At 34.4% G+C, this 24,385-nt stretch overlaps 1 protein-coding gene across 1 annotated transcript in view; it reads right to left on the bottom strand.

Annotated features, from left to right (window-relative positions):
- The window catches only part of LOC146729455 (triple functional domain protein-like), a 126,403-nt gene that overhangs the window by 14,265 nt on the left and 87,753 nt on the right, over nt 1-24,385 (bottom strand). Inside the window, exon 18 of the mRNA XM_085495846.1 lies at nt 19,813-19,935. Coding sequence (XP_085351972.1) covers nt 19,813-19,935 — 123 coding nt within the window. The remainder of the gene's footprint in view (nt 1-19,812; nt 19,936-24,385) is intronic.

Here is a 24,385-nt window from a genome sequence, read left to right as displayed (position 1 = left end):
TGCTGGAATTTAAGCAAAATCGGAACATGTTGAAAGTAGAGTCATTACTTGTCCACTATCTCAGAGACCTTGTAAGCAAGATTTACTGTCCTTACTGATTTATATGTGCACTGGTGATCTTTAAATGTCAACTTACACTTCAATGGGAAAATAGGTCAGTTTAAAAAATGCCATTATCTGAAAGTATTATTATATCATTCCCTATACATACAGTGTCAACAACAAAATTGCAAATTTCTGATTTCCAGATATTTCAGAAGTCTCATTATCATAGTTTGACTAAGGTGAAGTCAAAGATAAAACTTAGAATGTTCCTCATGTGCATGTTCATGACAAGTACGAAAACTTATTTCAGAAGATACTTGTCTTCATATTTACTAACATCAACTTCATATTAAATTTGTCATATGATTTTTGGAAATAAGTCACACATTTTTTCTAGTCAGAGCGTCAAAATGACTGCCAATTTGGTTTTTAAAGGTAATGGGGATAACATGAAAATATAATTCCATTTGATTCTTGCTTTGTTCATTTAAATAAATGACAACATTAGTGGATAATTTACTACCAGTATTTCATACCAGAGTGACTCTGTCTTAAAACTCTAATGTAGTTCACTGTGACTCCCTATCTTAAACTCTAGGGAAGTTAACTGTGACTCCCTGTCTTGAAACCCTAGTGAAGTTCACTGTGACTCCCTGTCTTAAAACTCTAGTGAAGTTCACTGTGACTCCCTGTCTTAAAACTCTAGTGAAGTTAACTGTGACTCCCTATCTTAAACTCTAGTGAAGTTCACTGTGACTCCCTGTCTTAAAACTCTAGTGAAGTTCACTGTGACTCCCTGTCTTGAAACCCTAGTGAAGTTCACTGTGACTCCCTGTCTTAAAACTCTAGTGAAGTTAACTGTGACTCCCTGTCTTAAAACTCTAGTGAAGTTCACTGTGACTCCCTGTCTTAAACTCTAGTGAAGTTCACTGTGACTCCCTATCTTAAACTCTAGTGAAGTTCACTGTGACTCCCTGTCTTAAAACTCTAGTGAAGTTCACTGTGACTCCCTGTCTTAAAACTCTAGTGAAGTTCACTGTGACTCCCTGTCTTAAAAATCTAGTGAAGTTATCTGTGACTCCCTGTCTTAAACTCTAGTGAAGTTAACTGTGATTCCCTGTCTTAAAACTCTAGTGAAGTTAACTGTGACTCCCTGTCTTGAAACCCTAGTGAAGTTCACTGTGACTCCCTGTCTTAAAACTCTAGTGAAGTTATCTGTGACTCCCTGTCTTAAACTCTAGTGAAGTTAACTGTGATTCCCTGTCTTAAAACTCTAGTGAAGTTAACTGTGACTCCCTGTCTTGAAACCCTAGTGAAGTTCACTGTGACTCCCTGTCTTAAAACTCTAGTGAAGTTAACTGTGACTCCCTGTCTTAATACTCTAGTGAAGTTAACTGTGACTCCCTGTCTTAATACTCTAGTGAAGTTAACTGTGACTCCCTGTCTTGAAACCCTAGTGAAGTTAACTGTGACTCCCTGTCTTAAAACTCTAGGGAAGTTAACTGTGACTCCCTGTCTTGAAACCCTAGTGAAGTTCACTGTGACTCCCTGTCTTAAAACTCTAATGTAGTTCACTGTGACTCCCTGTCTTGAAACCCTAGTGAAGTTAACTGTGACTCCCTATCTTAAACTCTAGTGAAGTTCACTGTGACTCCCTGTCTTAAACTCTAGTGAAGTTAACTGTGACTCCCTGTCTTAAAACTCTAGGGAAGTTAACTGTGACTCCCTATCTTAAACTCTAGTGAAGTTCACTGTGACTCCCTGTCTTAAAACTCTAGTGAAGTTAACTGTGACTCCCTGTCTTAAAACTCTAGTGAAGTTCACTGTGACTCCCTATCTTAAACTCTAGTGAAGTTCACTGTGACTCCCTGTCTTAAAACTCTAGTGAAGTAAACTGTGACTCCCTGTCTTAAAACTCTAGTGAAGTTCACTGTGACTCCCTGTCTTAAACTCTAGTGAAGTTCACTGTGACTCCCTATCTTAAACTCTAGTGAAGTTAACTGTGACTCCCTGTCTTAAAACTCTAGTGAAGTTCACTGTGACTCCCTGTCTTAAAACTCTAGTGAAGTTAACTGTGACTCCCTGTCTTGAAACCCTAGTGAAGTTCACTGTGACTCCCTGTCTTAAAACTCTAGTGAAGTTCACTGTGACTCCCTGTCTTAAAACTCTAGTGAAGTTAACTGTGACTCCCTGTCTTAAAACTCTAATGTAGTTCACTGTGACTCCCTATCTTAAACTCTAGTGAAGTTAACTGTGACTCCCTGTCTTAAAACTCTAGTGAAGTTCACTGTGACTCCCTGTCTTAAAACTCTAGTGAAGTTAACTGTGACTCCCTGTCTTGAAACCCTAGTGAAGTTCACTGTGACTCCCTGTCTTAAAACTCTAGTGAAGTTCACTGTGACTCCCTGTCTTAAAACTCTAGTGAAGTTAACTGTGACTCCCTGTCTTAAAACTCTAATGTAGTTCACTGTGACTCCCTATCTTAAACTCTAGGGAAGTTAACTGTGACTCCCAGTCTTGAAACCCTAGTGAAGTTAACTGTGACTCCCTGTCTTAAAACTTTAGTGAAGTTCACTGTGACTCCCTGTCTTAAAACTCTAGTGAAGTTAACTGTGACTCCCTGTCTTAAAACTCTAGTGAAGTTAACTGTGACTCCCTGTCTTGAAACCCTAGTGAAGTTAACTGTGACTCCCTGTCTTAAACTCTAGTGAAGTTAACTGTGATTCCCTGTCTTAAAACTCTAGTGAAGTTAACTGTGACTCCCTGTCTTGAAACCCTAGTGAAGTTCACTCTGACTCCCTGTCTTAAAACTTTAGTGAAGTTCACTGTGACTCCCTGTCTTAAAACTCTAGTGAAGTTAACTGTGACTTCCTGTCTTAAAACTCTAGTGAAGTTAACTGTGACTCCCTGTCTTAATACTCTAGTGAAGTTAACTGTGACTCCCTGTCTTAAAACTCTAGGGAAGTTAACTGTGACTCCCTGTCTTAAAACTCTAGTGAAGTTCACTGTGACTCCCTGTCTTAATACTCTAGTGAAGTTAACTGTGACTCCCTGTCTTCAAACTGAAATCACTACTCACAAGTTTGCTCAGCTGGGTATACACATACACATTGAACGACTTTAAGTGGTGCTTTCTAAAATTAGGCCTAAAAGCCGAGTATTGCCTCTAAAATTGTGACGGTGCAGTTAACTCTTCCATTATACTCAAAGCATACCAAGCATGTGAATGACTGCTTTGGATAAGTGTCTTCTACAGAAATAAGTAAAGATGAAGTAGTCCCCAATAAACATACAATGTTAGCTGCCAAACTTGAAATAGAATAGAGTTTACTACCATGTGCTTTTAGTAGTTCAACATAACAATAGGCATCAGCATGACAATAGAAGGAATTCCAACAATGGTATTTACGCCAAACATAGAGGGAGGGTTCACCTGACAGATTGCAATGTTTTCATGTTTATATTTACATATTTAAACAAAGATTAGGTGTGTCAACAGTATTAACAAAAATGTCAATAATAACATTTGTTGTTATTGACATTATAAGAATTACAGTGTTTGGGCTTCCATTAAACATCAAGTTCAAAACACCAATGAGATTTCTGTAATATCAATTATTTTCCATTGGAATTTTTTCTGACGGGATGGTTTCGAAAATTAAATCTATCGAACTTTTCTTTTTTTTCTATAATTTACATTCAACTTGTCAAAAATCAATGAAAATAAATTCCCTACAAAACTTCAAACATCAGTGAAAATTAATTCTGGCTAAAATATTATTTTTACAGTATTTTACAGTTATATATATAATTCATAAAATGGAAGCATGATTTCATGATAATTCAGGGCATTTCTATGACACCAATTTAATTTTGAAAAAGTATTTCATATTTTTAAAAAAATAGATTTTATCATTTCCCAAAGATATTAAATTGTGGTTTACAAGATTCCAAAACATAAACTTGTAGAAAGTACTTTTAAATTTTTTTTTTTAAAAGAATTATTATTACTATCAAACAAGTTTCATAATAAACCTAAAACTTTTAGAAACTGCCTTTGCAGAAACTCAACTATTACCCAAGCCTGGGGTTAATGCATTTTTCACATACCTGGAATATGTCTTATTCAAATTTGTATATTTTTCGCAAAATTACTGCAAATAGTATTTGAATTCCTATTTACTGGAAGCTGAAGGAGTAAACCAACAAAAATCACACATACTCACAGTTATGGAGTTTTTAAAGCCTTGTCAAGCTTTGCTAAGTAAGCAAATATGCTGCGACTAGCACCTAACACTTCACAAAAAAAACTTCACAGCAAAATTCATTGCCCATCTAGTTGTGCAGCATGTTGAAAGTGCTGGGCTTGACAGCGAAAACCTGAACAGGGTAAGGCTGCTCAAAGATTCGCTGAAACACTGTCCCAGATGTCCGACAGTGTACGCCCAGAGAGTAAACTGAATTTGGGTTAAAGACGTACACCGAAGGGGCTACTACAGTCGGATTTCCTCAAGAGAATAACCAATCAAAGCCGGACTAGTGATGCGCAAAGTGGCTATTGTGAGGACAAACAATGCAACCACTTTAATGACTCCTACCAGAGATTACATCAAGTTTCTTTGAAGATATTTACTTATGCAGAAATCTACATACTGCCATACAAATAAGGTCATGAAACTAAAAAAACAGACAAGAATTTAAAAACTTGGATAAATTTGGTAGGAAAGTCTATTGTTCACATGGCTACAGTTATATCGGTGGTATGCGATTTAGCAGTGTAAAATGAATGAATACAGACACAAGGCTACTTGGTCTACGACCAGGCTACCTGAGGTGAGAAAGTGAATAGACGAAAGGTGCCATTGTTAAGGGGGTATCATATTGAATGTGATCACAGAGTATTGTCAAAAAACAACGCATGAGTGTTATCCGCCTACAATGACCCAACACAACACATTGCAATGGAGTACACAGCTAAATACAAACACTGACTTGCAGGTAGGGTGACATCTGGCAGGAAATATCACAACCTGCTTTGATTATTAAAACTCAATATACTGTTTATTATATTATGAAAGAATCACACTTTGGTTGGTCAGAATAACAGACAGCTGATATACCATAATTTGAAAACGATGCACGAAAGTAGCAACACCTGCATGGACATCAAAATGATAACATTGCAACTTGTACACCAACTATGTCAAGGTTTTTAAATGATAATATCAACCTGTTCACCAAGTACATGCCAATTGATAGGTCATATAGGTAACTCCAACTACCAAGTTCATGTAGGTGTCATAACCTTTCAACTTAAGTCACCTTTTACAAAATAAATCAACACAGTTTCTTCCACATTTTTGAAAACATTTTCATCAAAAGCCATAGCTAATGAGAATTATGTCCATTTTGTCCAAAGTTAACAAATAATTAAACAAGCAGCCTCTCGGCTGAGATAGCTCCGCTGTTAGCAATGCACATTTCAATTAAAAAACAGAAGATATCATTAGAAAATGAACAATATGCATAGTATCAATGCAATGGGGACTTGCTGTTTTCAACAAGAATTCAAAAATATAATTTTTAACCATAAATGTTTGTGGTTTTTAACAAGAAGAAAATATCACTTTTTACCAAAAATTACAAAAATATTCATCAAAATTAGAGAATTGAATATATCATTACAAAATGAACAAATCTGAGAGAGATACACATGTAGTACCTATATATGTAATATCAAAGCAATTGGACTTGCGGTTTTTAACAAGAAGTCGAAAATATCACTTTTACCAAAAATGAAGATATGAAGATATCATCATGAAATGAACAAATCTGAGCGTGGTCTATCCAAGGTACATATTCATCAAGTATTAAAGCATTCAGGCTTGTAGTTTTCAAGAAGAAGTCGAAAAAGTAAAACATTGACACGGACGACGGACAATCACTCATATGATAAGCTCCGCTCGACAAAGTCGACAGCGGAGTTAATAAAAATTTATGCAGAACGTGATTGACTGCCCACAACATAGAGAAGCAAGAATAAGGTAAAGTCAATGCAAATCTCAGATCCACAGTTCAATTTGTTAGACAACAAGGCAAAGTTCTTGTACATTATGGGTAACACTCATAAAAAACTTGCAGTTTAACAAAAGTGGTATTTTCTGAAATAGTTTCAGTTTTAGTTTTTGTTTGTTTTTTTAGAATAGCATTTGACTACTAGTATATTGTATTCAAAATGAATAATGTCAATAAAGTTATTAATTATTAGTTTATTTTTTTTTTTTTGTTTTTTTTTTTAGAATATCATGTTCTATTCAAAATGAATAATGTCAATAAAGTTTTTATTATTAGTTTATTTTGTTTTTGTTTGTTTTTTAGAATAGCATTTGACTACTAGTATATTGTATTCAAAATGAATAATGTCAACAAAGTTATTAATTATTAGTTTATTTTGTTTTTGTTTGTTTTTTTAGAATATCATGTTCTATTCAAAATGAATAATGTCAATAAAGTTTTCTATTATTAGTTTATTTTGTTTTTGTTTGTTTTTTTAGAATAGCATGTTCTATTCAAAATGAATAATGTCAATGAAGTTATTTGTTTTATAAATTATGGCAGGAAAAATTATGGCATTCCATGTGTTAAATGGACAATAAACACATAACAACGAACATTTTAAGAGCAGCTACTCAAAACTAACTAACAAATGAGTCCATTCAAAAATCACATAAAATTACCCATGTGCACTTATTAAGCTTTGCGTATCCCAGCCCCATGGTGTAAAGTCATGCTTGCCTAAAGGGCATATACAGTAAACACAAAAACTGTAAACAGTTTAACTACCCTCAAACTTTATGTTTCACGCTCTACTGATTAAAGAAAATGGAAGATAATTTACAACTTATTCTAGTACTGGACTTGAATAAGATCATTAACACACACCCAATATTAAATTAATGACCGACAAAAGTCCCTTACAAATTTAGGTGAAAGTATCATGTGATATGCAAATATCAATCCACAATGAATCATGGGATATAACACCTTCAGAAAAGTGTTATTGGTGGAATAGTATCATGTGATATGCAAATATCAATCCACAATGAATCATGGGATATAACACCTTCAGAAAAGTGTTATTGGTGGAACAGTATCATGTGATATGCAAATATCAATCCACAATGAATCATGGGATATAACACCTTCAGAAAAGTGTTATTGGTGGAACAGTATCGTGTGATATGCAAATAAAAAATAAAATAAATACTGTAAAACATGTCTTTTTAGCTAGCATGTTATTTTAGCTAATTTAGCTAATCTGTAATTTCGCTAATTTAAAATAAAGTACCGGGGTATGTTTTTACAATGAGATTGTTGACACTTTAGCTATTAAGATTCAGTTAATTCATGCATGGAGTCAAATTCGCTAAAATGTCATGTAGCTATTCAAACATATTTCACAGTAAATCACAGTTTAACAACCCAGCATACAAATGCAATGTTTGGTTAATGCAGGCTTGTAATAGTGAATATAATATGTTAATATGTGTACAGGACAGCCCAAGATATTACTAGGTAGCATTTACCAGCAGAATGATCAGTTGATCAAACACAATTTGCGCCAATGAATAATAATATCGATCTAGACCAATGTTCTAAAGTGTTCCAAATCTAGCTCAATACAGCAATTTCTGGTGCAATCCAAAACATACATTTGCCTGCTGTATAAGTGATTCCTGGTTCAATTAAAAACACCAAAACACATTTCCTAGCTGGATTACCTTGGTTCAATCCAGACCTACACACATCTAGATGAACTCGGTATAAAGGTATTGATATAATGACAATGAACACCACAGACGACAAAACAATCATATAAATAGTACTACTAGGGTGTTTTAGACATGATTTAGGTCAATAGTTGGGTAGGGCCATCAAAAGTACATGTCATAAACAAACACTTATCAATTGGTGTCCTCATACAAAAGTCACCTACAGGTAAACTTCAAATATATTCATTGACACAGAGCTAAGTGACTGATGGAGCATAGCTCATAGCTTTCAATAAAATATTCTATCACTATAATAGATATTATTATACATCTGTCACTGTAACGCCATAAGTTACAGCATGCCATAATTTTGTGTTATTTTACAGGATATTTTTATCCTACCATATTAAGAAATGCAATTTCCAAGTATGGAATGATATATAATGTTTTTCTCTCAATAATGCTTGGATAGGAGAAAAACTAACATTTATAGTGAAATATGAAACATGGTAGAACATGAAGATGCTATGAGAGGAATGGTAGCACTTGTGTTTGACATACAGAGCCATCAATAGTTTCACACTTCAATTAAACTTAGGTCAGACAAATTTTCATAAAAGTTGCTGATCCTGTAGGAACCCATAGAAATATTCATAGCTAGAAAATTTTCCAATTTTTCCTAACTCATAACAATTTGTTTCTCACACGCAATGCAATGTAAAACCAGAATTACCAGGTTAACATGCTTGAGGCTGAGAAGCCATCGCTCATAACAAATAATCTATAGTATTATATCAATTATTATTCAATGCACACCTAATGCAAGTTGAATGAACCACTTCAAGTACCGGGTAGTATTCAAAAATGATTGATTGCGTAGACTTTGCATGGAATTAAATTACAGAAAACAAACACTCTGAATGTTTAATGTGAAATATTTCAGCACGAAGGGAGCCCTCCCAATGTTTAAGGACTGGAGTACAATGATATATTGTATTCACATGCTGTGGGTAAAAACTCCATTTACAACCACACCTCTCTCTCCATTGTTCTACATCAAAGAGAAGTAGGATTTTGTCAGAAAATGTGGTAATCAAAATAAGTTGTTTGTGCTTTTCAAATAATTATACAAAAACCCTGATAATTGTTTTCTTAGTAAATGATTAATAACAATATGACAAATTTAATATCCATGTTCGACTTATGGTCTGTTTGCCAATCTTGCCTAACTAATACAAAAGAACTTAGATGTGGTCAAAATTGAAATTGCCTAACTTTGCAGTATAGTTGTGGTTCACCAACATTTCACCTAACTATGCAATCATTCGAGCAATCATCAAATAGAAACAGACAGACATTGTCTAAATAAATCTTTACTAGATAAGGTTCCAGAATGATAAAGTGCTTGGTTTTAATGAATTTTAAGCATTAAAATGGCTAACATTCGACCATCTTGAATCGTATAGCATAAATAACAAGCATATTGTCTCAGAAGATGAATTTTGGCATGTCCAGGATAGATTACAAACCTGAACAGGGACTAATAACAACGAGAAATTATAATCCAATATGTTTCGTCATCATACCAATTCTAACTAAAATCATCCCAGTCATCTCAGAAAACTAGTTGTGGACACATACAAGTATTAGGATTCAGGTTAATTCAAATGAAAATGGCCGCCAGCAGGCCAAATTTTATGTTCTTACATGACATCATGAAATTGCTTAATTTCATATCCAAAAAGCGCCATACAATCGCATGATTGATGCAACCTGAATTAATAGTCTCCGATTTAGGAATACATCTGAAACAGAGACTAAAATCCAACTTTCACATGCATTATTTTCCAGCACCAAACAGTACGGTATACAGAAATTTTTAAATTTGCATTTCTCTAGTACTTCACAAATCTGCTTAAATCTTATAGCATAGGTTCTGATGATTTTAATGAAAAGGTTATCAAAAGCAATGTCTCACGGCCTGAGCACAATGAGTATCCACACACCATGTGTGCACTCTGTATTTGTATTATATTTTGAAATCTTAAATCTTGGAAATGATGGGTGCATTTAAAGGAGCATCTCTATATTTAGGATGTTAACAGAAAACAAGAATATGCACAGACAACAGAGATTATTTAATACTGAGCCTTTAGGATGAGTTTCCTAGTGAAGTGTGAGAAAAACAAAATTAAGTGTCTTACATATAAGCAAATTTCAGAGATATTTAAAGATACAAGATGAATTTTGATTGGGTGAAAGCTAAGCTACCAGTCTCAGTGGAGAGATACAAATCACCTATCTTACAGAGTTAAGAAAGTTACCCCCCCCCCTCTCCCACACACACCCACCTCAGATGAGTTGAATGAGCCCTTCAAGTAAAAGCCACCTATTAAAGACACAGGCCACCAATCTCACTGTTATAAAGCCGCAAATTATAGACACAGACCACCTATCTCACTAAATGAAAGCCACATACAGCCTCTGACAAGGCAGATATTGGGTTAAATCATCCCCATTGTGAGATAAGTATGAGGTTGATAAGAAATGCCAAGCGTTTGGTTTACATTCTGTACCATTACCAAGCATATGGAAAGTAGTTTTTCATAATTGTTACAAATGTTTTATAACTCTGTAGCTTTCATAGCTTTACTACATTAAAAACCAAAGAAGAAATGTCAATTTTCTCCTAAGGATGTAATAATTCTATTCTATTCTATTCTATTCTATTCTATATGTAGTAACTTAAAATGGCTGTTTTGGATGGTTTCTTTGACGTTTGTGTCAAATTTGACTGCAAAGAGAACAGTGCATCTGGTAACAAAACTATGAAAATACTGAAAATTGTATTGGGCCAGCTTAATTATGATTACGGACTTCAGATGATCCCAGCTACAAATTACACCAATGTGGATGTTTAAGACCCCTAGCTGATAGCAGCCATTTTCAAACTTGAGTTTGTTAATAAATTTCTGAAATCTGATCTCATGTTTTTTTTAATTTAAAAAAAGAATATCATATGTCTATGATGACTATCATAAAGCATGACAGTGTCATAGGATGTAATCAAGCGCACATGGTGCAATGACTGTGACACTTTTATATAGAATGTTCTGCTGTGTCATTGAATGGCACATGGCTCATCACAGGAAGGTATTAGTGTTGTAATAGATGGCATACTGAAATAGAATACTCCTACCACACAGATAATACAGTGCACATCCTACTACAGGTCAAATATTCTTTTTAAAATGGTACAAATTTAGTGGTTTGATTTTGAGGTTACAACAAAGTTTCTTTCACGTATTCAAAACAAAAAAAGTAACAAATCCAGTACAGTTCTAGAATTTGCGGTTGATAAGAGAAAGTTCTGATAAATAATCACTGAACACCATAAAAAGAAGTTTAAATAATCAAATTTCATTGAATTCATAATTAATGTTTTACCACATAACATCCAGTAAGAGATTATGGAAGAAATAAGATTGCAAATAACCTACTACTACTATAAAATGTTTAAGTGATCGTCTCATACCACTTGTCCATAAACCGGATTTACTCTAATGTTAGATCGTACATGACAGAAGTGTGCATACGGTCATAATTCATATTTTGATAATCCAGTTTACAATAAATGCAATTGTTGGTTTATGTGAGCCTGTATTGGAGATTCAATTCTAATATAGTGAATACAGTATAGAGATGTGCTTACAATATAGCACATATATAGGTACTGTAAACTGCGTTATTTTTGTAAGAAACAACATTTTCATTTAAAGAGCGGTAGTCGTCGCGCCACGCATGCGCGAGATATATGGGCTCATATAAACAAAGATGGCGACCATGACTGTTGCGCAGATCAACGAGTACAAACTGAGACGTTATCAAGCTTTAGTGAGGTATTTTTTAGGTGATTGGAAGTATCGAAGGATTTGCCGGCGGTGATGAGTGCAAGTCCAGGTCAAACCTCATACTTGTGATTTCCATTAGAAGAGCACATTGGATTTTGGGAAAATTAATGTTTATCAACACAAATGTCGTATATGCACAATGCGATGACCACCGCCCTTTAAGTAAAGCTGCAAATTTTAGTTTGCAGACTTTCTAGCCCAAATTTGACTGCACTTTTTTCTAATATCCTTTCAATATTACTGGAAATGAACCCTAATTTTGGAGACAACAGACAAAATTTGAGTCAATTTTCAATTTTTACTCAAAAAAAATTGGCTATTTTTGTCTCAATCTTCTGAAAAAAGTGCAGACTATAAACGGGACTATTTTGTGAATTTGTGATGAAAAGAGGGAACTGGTGGTGAAAAAGTTAAGACAATTTAATAGTTTAGTGAAATTTGTTCCCATGACTGCCTTCAAAACATTATACTATGAAAAAGAAACAGTTTACAGAGTGCTAAAAGATAAGGAAAATGCCGTGGGTACATAACAGAGTATGATTGCCTTGGTTTTTTGTCTCAGTCATCATGTTTTAAACTCCTCCAAGACTCGGACTTAAGACCAATTAGTAATTCAAGCAGTACAATGACGTCAAAACATATTCTACCTCTTTCTGGACTGTGGCTATAAAAAGAACACTAGACATGTCCGGCTGATTCTACACATTCCGGAATTTATAATTGGCATAAAAAGCAAAGAAAAAATTTTCATTTTCCCCTGACATAATGACAAATAAGGCTTTTTATGAATGTTCAAATAGAATTAAATTTTATTGAAACTGATAAACAAACTAAAGTTGGAATCCACAGAACTAACTTTTTTAGAAATCTTACAAAATTGAGTAGGTGCTCTGAAATAATAATTTTACACATTTGTTTTTGTTTATTATGGATACAGAATGACCATATTACATGACCTCTTATGGACATGCTGGATACTAAAGAAAATGCTGAAAACTGATATGAAAAAAACAGGATTAAATGAATCTATTTTAATTCCACAATCACATCCAAAAATGGGAGAAGTGCACTATTTATTGCACAAGTAACAGTTGTATACAGCAGTGTATTTAAGGGTTTTAAGAGGATTAAACTATTCAGTGAAAACAAGTTTCCAGACAGATGTGATAAGATAAAAGGAAATAGTTACATTACGAATCAAGGTTACAGAAGGTTTCTAGTCTTCACATGTATTCTGTGATTCAGACTACAGTAATGTAACAGAACATTGTCAAAACTTTCCAACAATTCACACATATTCATATTACCTATAAGTATCATCACAACTTTAAGCATGTCTTAACAACACTTGGAAATTATTTAAAATGTTTCTCTCCATTGCAGGTTTTAACCTCACCATACAAAGAAGAAAAACTCACTTGTGCACAAAAAGTATTACTGGTAAAAATTCATTAAAACTTGTTAAAACAAAATTGAATGAGGTTAGTCTTCACGTATGATATACTGTGAAATACTTTATTTTAGCTGGAATTATTTTTCGCTGAAAAAACATTTTGGGTGTTTTAGATGGAATTTATTTTCACTGATTTTTGATAAGTTGACTGTAAAATATAGGAAAAAAGGTATATTCACTGGATTTTATGAATAGCGAAAATTAATTCCAAGCGAAAATAAAGTATTTTACAGTATGTAAATTAATTAGAAGTACACTAACCAATTGGTAAACAAGCTTTCTTAGTTATCATACCTCTGAATAATCACCAAATTTGCTAAAATATGAACTTGATCAAAAATGAAAAGTTTTCAGTTTTAACAAATTATAGAGTCAATATTAGTGTGCAAAAAGAGTCTTTGTTAATTTTGTTAATGTTCCTCTAAAGTATCATAGGTCCATCCCTAAGTACTTGATCAAATACCAGATGGTTAAAGATGGTACATACCATGATGGCTTACATTACCTACAGTGGCCTCTCCAAGGCACAGTATGAGCTGCTATCTGTGATATATTGGAAGATTCATTAGGTCAAAGGTCATACCCAAAAATAGGGAATTAAGCATACACAAGAGGAATTTATGCTTAAGATTGAAATTTAATTCAATGCAAGATTTGCTTGTGAATTAAAAACAACAAATGTTATTTTTACAAAGCCAAACATAATTTGGATATGTCAATCATCCAACAGTTCTTTTTACCAAACCGTCAGCCTTCTTTACCCAACAGACAATATCACAATCTACTGGACCACTAAATGAGAGAGGAAACTGAGATATTTAACTCTAAGAAAAACCAAGGTCAACTAATAAATTTAACTTTTTCCATATACTTTTAAAAATATTGATCAAGACCTGTAACTAGCAGGAAATTATGTCCATTTTGTCCAAAAGTAACAAAGAAATTATAACAAAATTATAAAATGTTGGTGGAAAAAATGCTATGACTTTCACCATGGAGGTAAAAGACAGATTATTTTCTCTATGCTTTCACTGATTCAAGAAATAATGAAAAAAAAATATTTGTGTTTACAGTATCCCCTATCTCAATCATTCTGAATAAAGGAATTGCTTATCTTGATAATCAAATTTTGATTTGACATATCGATGTATATAAACACCGTCCCTAGTTTTGAGGGACGGTGTTATAAACAATTAATTGCATATAAATACAACTGAAGTCAACAAATACCATGATAAGGGAAGTTGGAAATCTGAGCGAGATGTCATTGAAATGTCAAATGTAAATCTTATAAATATCTGACAATGCCATTGCATCATAGTGTCACTATGTATATGTCAGTGAACTCAATTATAAGTTCAATTTCTCCCCTACTGGGTCAACCTTTATAGGAAGTCACATATATTTCCAACTGAGTGAATTACCCAATATATATGATCCATGCTGTTCACCCTATCTGTGCATCCTTCACATTCATGGCATAGCTTTGAAGTGTTTAAACCTGACATTTACCAATACTCATCAAAAAAGTTATCAAATTTGCACATTTACAAGCCACTTTCAATAGAAGCACATATGTAAATTTTTTTATCTTCACTGACATTTAATTTCACAATTTTTGTGTTTTGAGTGATTTTACTGGGTTTTAAGTTCACAAACTTGACAGGGAAATAATGAGTTCTATTGTTATTTTACAAGTTCATGTAACTTAATTTAGAAGATTTTACTTATCGTCAAAAATAGCGAAATTAAAAACTAGCAAATAATTATTGCATTTACCCTGGTAGAATATAAGCCAAAAATGTTGTTTTGGTTTAAAGTATACAAAACTCTAATACATGTATAAGCAACATAGATGTACATGTCAGTCCATGAAAAGAAAAGGGCAACGAAAAAAAAGGGGCATTTTAGTTACAACATAGATGTTATCTTGCCTCTATGCCAACATATACATATTTTCTGACAACTAGTTTCAACATGCTGGAGTGAATATGCAAGAAAAGTTGTATGATTTGTACCACAGCTGTATTGAATTAGCCAATGTTGTATAGAATTTCCATGGTGATATGTCATAATCTGGTTATTATGGTAGGGTATATGACATCAAAGATACGACAACTCAGAATATTAGAACATTAGAATGTATATAGAAAATGTTTGCTATTTCTTGAATTTATTTCAATTATGAATTTTACTATTACTTTAAACAATCCTGTGAGAGCCCAGATTTAACCCTGCTTCTAATAATAAAATTTGCCAAGTGAATGATTTTACACCAAGATGGCCCAATAATTACATCTCCTGCAATTATTGATGGAGTTTGGAGTTGAAATTTTTAAATTAACATTATTATCCCAAATTTGGGTAAGTGAGAGAGGAACCAGTCACAGGCTGATAATTGGCATTATTTTGCAATCTCTGTTTTCTCTCTCAAATTTAATTCTGTTGGGTTCTAATCTGTCATCTCTAAAACCACATTTGACAAATCACATCTGGTACCAGTAGTGTTTGTCAACCAATTATTACACAGCACCTTACTAAAACAAACATGATTATTCTGTGTAAATGTATCATGCATCCTGATTAGAAGTTTATCAATATTTCAAATGTGCCAGAGTTATGAATTCAATCAGACCCCACTTTGAACACTGACCAAAAACTTCACATCTAACAAGACTTTAATATTGAATGACCTTTAAAGTCGCCATACCAAATTTACCAACATGACATGGAAGCTAAAAAAGGCTCCCCTGAACAATGAAAAATAAATAACTTCAAATGGTACGGATTGGAATGGTGATAATTAGCTCTTGATTTGGGCAAGCAATGGTGTTGGCTTGGGAAAATGGCATCCAGGTGAGTGGAGTGATCACTCGTATTTTTAGCTCTTAATTTGGGCAAGCAATGGTGTTGGCTTGGGAAAATGGCATCCAGGCGAGTGGAATGATCACTCGTATTTTTAGCTCTTGATTTGGGTAAGCAATGGTGTTTGCTTGGGAAAATGGCATCCAGGTGAGTGGAGTGATCACTCGTATTTTTAACTCTTGATTTGGGCAAGCAATGGTGTGGGCTTGGGAAAATGGCATCCAGGAGAGTGGAGTGATCACTCGTAATTTTAGCTCTTGATTTGGGCAAGCAATGGTGTGGGCTTGGGAAAATGGCATCCAGTTGGTAGGCGAGTGGAGTGATCACTCGTATTTTCAGCTCTTGATTTAGGCAAGCAATGGTGTTTGCTTGGGAAAATGGCATCCAGGTGACTGGAGTGATCACTCGTATTTTTAGCTCTTGATTTGGGCAAGCAATGGTGTGGGCTTGGGAAAATGGCATCCAGGTGACTGGAGTGATCACTCATATTTTTAGCTCTTGATTTGGGCAAGCAATGGTGTTGGCTTGGGAAAATGGTATCCAGTTGGTAGGCGAGTGGAGTGATCACTCGTATTTTTAGCTCTTGATTTGGGCAAGCAATGGTGTGGGCTTGGGAAAATGGCATCCAGTTGATAGGTGAGTGGAGTGATCAATCGTATTTTCAGCTCTTGATTTGAGCAAGCAATGGTGTTGGCTTGGGAAAATAGCATCTAGTTGGTAGATGAGTGGTGTGATCACTCGTATTTTTAGCTCTTGATTTGGGCAAGCAATGGTGTTGGCTTGGGAAAATAGCATCTAGTTGGTAGGCAAGTGGAGTGATCACTCGTATTTTTAGCTCTTGATTTGGGCAAGCAATGGTGTTGACTTGGGAAAATGGCATCCAGGTGAGTGGAGTGATCACTCGTATTTTTAGCTCTTGATTTGGGCAAGCAATGGTGTTGGTGCAATGGTGCAAGGAAAATAGCATCTAGTTTGTAGGCGAGTGGTGTGATCACTCGTATTTTTAGCTCTTGATTTGGGCAAGCAATGGTGTTGGCTTGGGAAAATAGCATCTAGTTGGTAGGCAAGTGGAGTGATCACTCGTATTTTTAGCTCTTGATTTGGGCAAGCAATGGTGTGGGCTTGGGAAAATGGCATCCAGGTGACTGGAGTGATCACTCGTATTTTTAGCTCTTGATTTGGGCAAGCAATGGTGTTGGCTTGGGAAAATGGTATCCAGTTGGTAGGCGAGTGGAGTGATCACTCGTATTTTTAGCTCTTGATTTGGGCAAGCAATGGTGTGGGCTTGGGAAAATGGCATCCAGTTGATAGGTGAGTGGAGTGATCAATCGTATTTTTAGCTCTTGATTTGAGCAAGCAATGGTGTTGGCTTGGGAAAATAGCATCTAGTTGGTAGATGAGTGGTGTGATCACTCGTATTTTTAGCTCTTGATTTGAGCAAGCAATGGTGTTGGCTTGGGAAAATAGCATCTAGTTGGTAGGCAAGTGGAGTGATCACTCGTATTTTTAGCTCTTGATTTGGGCAAGCAATGGTGTTGACTTGGGAAAATGGCATCCAGGTGAGTGGAGTGATCACTCGTATTTTTAGCTCTTGATTTGGGCAAGCAATGGTGTTGGTGCAATGGTGCAAGGAAAATAGCATCTAGTTTGTAGGCGAGTGGTGTGATCACTCGTATTTTTAGCTCTCGATTTGGGCAAGCAATGGTGTTGGCTTGGGAAAATAGAATCTAGTTGGTAGGCAAGTGGAGTGATCACTCGTATTTTTAGCTCTTGATTTGGGCAAGCAATGGTGTGGGCTTGGGAAAATGGCATCCAGGTGAGTGGAGTGATCACTCGTATTTTTAGCTCTTGATTTGGGCAAGCAATGGTGTTGGCTTGGGAAAATGGCATCTAGTTGGTAGGCGAGTGGAGTGATCACTCGTATTTTTAGCTCTTGATTTGGGCAAGCAATGGTGTTTGCTTGGGAAAATGGCATCCAGGTGAGTGGAGTGATCACTCGTATTTTTAGCTCTTGATTTGGGCAAGTAATGGTGTTGGCTTGGGATAATGGCATTCAGTTGATAGGCGAGTGGAGTTATCACTCGTATTTTTAGCTCTTGATTTGGGCAAGCAATGGTGTTGGCTTGGGAAAATGGCATCCAGTTGGTAGGCGAGTGGAGTGATCATTCGCCTGTTGAAAGCAAGGTCTGATAGAGCAAATATGCTATTGCAAGCTTTATATGCTCTGATGGTATTTAAAAATAAGAATGTTCAAATTGCTATGTACGTTATAGTCAAATCTCATCCAACACCCCAATAGAGCATTGCATGTGGGCACTGCATTTGAGGAAAAGCAAAAGAAACATCCTGGAGAATGATGTGAAGCTATTTTTTCAAATAAAGAGCTGGAACTCAGACCAGACCAACACATTCTAACAACTGCAAGAACAAAATCCGCACAGCTGTTTCCATCAAATAATTCATCACTCAATTCCGAACATCTAAACAGCAGACAAAATGAACAAACATTGAATCTCTGAAGGTCTGGTCATCTTTCAAACCTCTACAAGCTCAGCTGCACGTATCAAGACATACTCTGATAGCAATGCTATGAGTCATCCAACCACAGAGGCACCAGAAGGGGCGTTACCAAGTGATTTTAAGTAGAACCACATCTAATTTTAACTTCTGCAGACTATGTATATTCTATTTTAGGAGGAGTCAATGATAGACTTATTAAATGCCCATAGCACTTTGTATATTGTGTAAAATATAATTTTTCTTAAAAAAGTTTTCAAAAACTTCTCATTCTTCACCATAGGATGCTGGGCCAATGACTATGGGGTAGCAAGTATTTTTAAGTTAAGATTATAGTATCTTCAAACATCAGCTATTTAGGTTTTTCAATGTGTTTTCGGCAAGTAATTTTGAAACGGTAATAACTGAACAAATTCTAGGACTATGCTAGTTACACTTTATTTTAGCTGGAATTAATTTTCGCTGCACAAAACACTTTTCAGGCGACTTGTATGGAATTTATTTCCACTGATTTTTGATGAGTTGAATGTAAAGTACCGGTAGTGGAAAAAAAGTATATTCGCTGGATTTTATTTTCACTGAAACATTCCTTCACTTTAGCAAAAATTAATTCCAACTGAAAATAAAGTATTTTACAGTAGGTAGCAAGGCCCAGTGAGAAAGTGCAGAGGAATTGAGAGCACATAATTTGATTGCCATAGATAGGATCTCCACTTAAAAAGAGGATATTAACATTTGGGATTTTGGATAGCAGAATTTGATGCGTATGCAATTTATGTTACAGTGAATTTCAGGAAAGCACAAGTATTTTTATAGAAATTTGTAAAATATTTATAAAACATCTATCCGTAAAGAATCTTGTGTATTATTCAAATCCAAAAAATATGCTTTTATTGGGTGTAGAAGCCATTTGGTAACACCTATTGTTCAACAAAGTTTTCTCAATCAATGGCCAGTTTACTGCCATGCATCTTTTAGCACATTGTGATAGGTTGTTTTCAACCATTATTTGAAATTTATAGAACATAAATCTAAAAAACATTCATGCCTTCACGAAATTCACAGTAAAAAAACAAAAGCTGTCAAAATCTGTCAAAAACAGATTTTGACATGACTAAAGTTTCAAAATTTACTTGACTACTTGAGGTTAGTATCCCAGGATACAGAGATCGGTAATATCGGGTCACTGTACTTAAAGGCAACTGTCTGAATACAAGGACTACACATGTCAAGAATTATATGTACATACCGTAAGCTGATGCAGCAAATCCTGATGTTGCTGTCGTAGGCGGAGGGCCTCGTCTAAGTTGTGGCCAACTTCCACCATGACAGGAGTCATTTCTTGTACTCGCACACGTACCCATTCTGACGACTGTCAAATAAAACAAAATTAAACATTAGTCATATATTACATAAAATAATAATTCTGAAATAATTTGATTTACACTATATTTTACTAATTTTTTATAATGCAACAGTCAGTTCAGACATAGTTTTGTGTAAACAAACATTTTGTTTTACACAATTCAATTTGTCACAAGGGACTTGCCAAACACACCACAAAAAAAATGCCTTGATTACCCTTGGTTTACAGTGAAAAATGTGAACCACAAAAACTATTCATAATTTTATATTTTTTATAAAAAAAAATATCTCTAATATTACCTTCAACAAAAGGGCAACAATCTAATCATTCATAAAGAAAACCACAACCAATAAAGTAAAACCTTTACAACAGGGATATGGGTACCATTTGAATGAACTGTTATGGAATGACTCATAACACTGCTAAAAGTGACAAAATTTTGTGATGAAGTTTATTTTTTATTAATTTTAGTGTGCACCATATAGATGTAAATAATATTTTTAGAGGCCTAGGTGACTACCAGTTTCAAATCTTGTAGTTCATTATAATGTAAAGGGGTTAATTATTCACTGGGTTTTAATTTTGCTTATTTCGCTGACTGGAAAATGTGCTAAATTAAAACCCATTGAATATGTAAAATTTAGCATAGAACACATTATCTAAATGATAAAACCGTGAATTTAAAACCCACTAAATATGCCTGAAATGGTAAATCAGCGAAACTTAAACCCAGCGAAAATTAGTCATTTTACAGTAATGTAAAATAGTTTATTGGGTTTATTTGAACACAGATAAATACTGTATAAGGCTGCTTAATGTCATGAGAAACAAATTTTCATGAATTCACAAGTCACCACAAATTGTATAGCAGTGAAAATTCAAATGTCACTGACTTTTTTTGAAAAATTTCATCTTTACGAAAAAAATCCTGAAATTTCTAGCCGTGATATTCAAGTGATTTACACATATTTTAATTTGTGCAGGATAACTTAGGTTTGACAACAAGTAAGTTTGAGCTCTTGTTTAACATGTAAAACTAAAATACAAACAACTTAAGGGTCTGGGATGGTTTTAGAACAGCTGACAAATTAGTCAATTACATGTACAACATATTTCAAATAAAAATATCATTGGTCCTTGTCCGAAAGAGAAAGTTTAATTACAAAAGTTACGTTTTTGAAAATAATTTGAATAGAGCATTTTATTTCATTGATGTTTTAAAGTACTTCATCACAGGAAGTAACCTTGCTTGAGCATCATAATAGTATCCTTGAAAATGGCCATTCATAAAACACATGATAAAGATATAAATGATTGTATATATAGGTCAAATAAGGCCACCTCAGTGACAATCATTATTCCTATATAATTAATCTTGTTTTGAAGTATGGACAGAAATTAGTGTTTGCATTAGATAGCTATCAGGCATGGTGTCACTCCTGAATACACAAACTGAAATACTGTGGAATACTTTATTTTCGCTGGAATTAATTTTCGCTGAAAAGGCTTTTTGGGCGTTTTGTATGGAATTTATTTTCACTGATTTTTGATGAGTTTAATGTGAAATATAAAAAAACAATATATTCGCTGGATTTTATTTTCACGGAATCATCCCTTCAGAGAAAATAGCAAAAATAATTTCCAAGCGAAAATAAAGTATTCTGCAGTATCCCTATCAGCTGATAACCCCTCACATGGTGGGCTTTAAAGGCAAACAATATCGATAACAATGACTTTTTTTTTTTTATTTATAATACAATATAGATCTAGATTCCTTGCGTCCTGCGCATCTATGCCCCCATGTTGGAAGATTTCAGCATGGATGAATTATTTCTTAATATTGTTTCAAGTAATGATTCTTTCATTCTTAGCATGTTCGCAAAATTTATTTTATATATTCTTGATATGTTTTAGTTCTGTAAGTTTTGTTGTCCTTCATGTTGTTTTGTTTTGTTATTATTGGACATTAATCAAAGTTTCTTTGGTACAATCCAAATGAAATTCTATCATCATGTCATATCATGTCATATAATAAGCCTAAACCTACATGAAAATGCCAAGCAATTGTTTACAGAGGTGTTCAGTTTATAAAGGTCTCTCATACAGTGAATCCTGTCTAAACTGAACACAAAGGGGAGTGAGAATTATTTAGTTTACAGAGGTGTTCAGTTTATAGAGGTCTCTTATAGTGAATCCTGTCTAAACTGAACACAAAAGGGTTTGAAAATTGTTTAGTTTATAGAGGTGTTCAGTTTATAGTGGTCTCTTATAGTGAATCCTGTCTAAACTGCACACAAAGGGGAGTGAGAATTGTTTAGTTTACAGTTGTGTTCTGTTTATAGAGGTCTCTTATAGTGAATCCTGTCTAAACTGAACACAAAAGGGTTTGAAAATTGTTTAGTTTATAGAGGTGTTCAGTTTATAGTGGTCTCTTATAGTGAATCCTGTCTAAACTGCACACAAAGGGGAGTGAGAATTGTTTAGTTTACAGTTGTGTTCTGTTTATAAAGGTCTCTCTTATAGTGAATCCTGTCTAAACTGAACACAAAAGGGTTTGAAAATTGTTTAGTTTACAGAGGTGTTCAGTTTATAGAGGTCTCTCATACAGTGAATCCTGTCTAAACTGAACACCAAAGGGTTTGAAAATTGTTTAGTTTACAGTTGTGTTCTGTTTATAGAGGTCTCTTATAGTGAATCCTGTCTAAACTGAACACAAAGGGGAGTGAGAATTATTTAGTTTACAGTTGTGTTCTGTTTATAGAGGTCTCTTATAGTGAATCCTGTCTAAACTGAACACAAAGGGGAGTGAGAATTATTTAGTTTACAGTTGTGTTCTGTTTATAGAGGTCTCTTATAGTGAATCCTGTCTAAACTGAACACAAAAGGGTTTGAAAATTGTTTAGTTTACAGAGGTGTTCAGTTTATAGAGGTCTCTTATAGTGAATCCTGTCTAAACTGAACACAAAGGGGAGTGAGAATTGTTTAGTTTACAGTTGTGTTCAGTTTATAGAGGTCTCTTATAGTGAATCCTGTCTAAACTGAACACAAAAGGGTTTGAAAATTGTTTAGTTTACAGAGGTGTTCTGTTTATAGAGGTCTCTTATAGTGAATCCTGTCTAAACTGAACACCAAAGGAAGTGAGAATTGTTTAGTTTACATAGGTTTAGGTGTTCAGTTTATAGAGGTCTTTCATACAGTGAAACTGTAGTCAAGAAACATAGCGTTGATCAGCAAACTAACAACAGCCTGAAACTTCATTTTAAAAAATAGTTCCATGCACTTGTTAAAACACACACTGTTCAATATCAGAAGCCAGGGATAAACCAACAAAAAAACTTAGAGGAAAGTTTCACAACAAGATTTCTGAAAGTAGCTTTCAAATTGATTTACCAAAGAAATGTTATCCCCCCCATTCCCAGTATCCACTGGACTGTACTTTTATTTTACCTTTGACATTTGTAAGACTATCAACTTTAATACACAATTGAGACTGACATTTCAAATATAAACACTTTATTTACCACCACATGTTCTTAAACAAGGCGACCTATGACCGCTGGAATGCATAAGCTGATATCAGTGTTGAGATATTTGAGGTTGAGTGCTGTTCTGTATTAGCGAGTGTCAATTGTATGGTTTGAGTGAATGCATTGCAGGCCACACAAATTTGATTTCATAGGTTATAGCAGGACAGTGTTGGCATGCAATATATTAACATATATTGGGCTAAATAGTTTAAAGTGTATTGTTGAAAAAAAAAAATCAATTAAAATTTTTAAACAAATTTCAAATTATTAAAGAGGATGTAAATCCCTGGGATTTACTTGACTATCTGTGGTGAGTACACATTAATCTTTTGGCTGTCAGATATTTTCCTTGCCCAAAATTCATGCAAATATTTTCACATTTTGCAAACTTTTCACTAAATTTCATCATGTAAGTCTGTTGGCATGCAAGTCTGTTAGCATGCAAGTCTGTTAGCATGCAAGTCTGTTAGCATGCAAGTCTGTTAGCATGCAAATCTGTTAGCATGCAAGTCTGTTAGCATGCAAGTCTGTTAGCATGCAAGTCTGTTAGCATGCAAATCTGTTAGCATGCAAGTCTATTAGCATGCTAGTCTGTTAGCATGCAATGTGCATTGAGGCATCATTTAGTGCCCAAATATGAAATTACTCCTTTTTTAAAATGTGTATGAGAATTTGATAAACTTTCAATATTTATTTAACACTTCATTTGAACTGATTTTATGAATCAACTGAAAACAATTAATTCTTATTAGAAAAGATATATACTATTATATTACTCATGTGTTCTGAATAAATAAGAGAAGGGGCAGCAGGGGTGAAGTCCTAGAGTGATAAGGAAGTGTCTTTGAACAATAAGGAAATAGTGATAGTATTACATCAGTGATGATCTTTTCACCAGTGGCTGATCTTTGGCATGAATTTCCTTAGCC

Source organism: Saccoglossus kowalevskii, chromosome 22 (assembly GCF_978046115.1).
Source record: "Saccoglossus kowalevskii chromosome 22, keSacKowa6.1, whole genome shotgun sequence".
In the NCBI taxonomy this organism is placed as follows: domain Eukaryota; kingdom Metazoa; phylum Hemichordata; class Enteropneusta; family Harrimaniidae; genus Saccoglossus; species Saccoglossus kowalevskii.
This window is presented reverse-complemented; position numbering and strand designations above follow the sequence as displayed.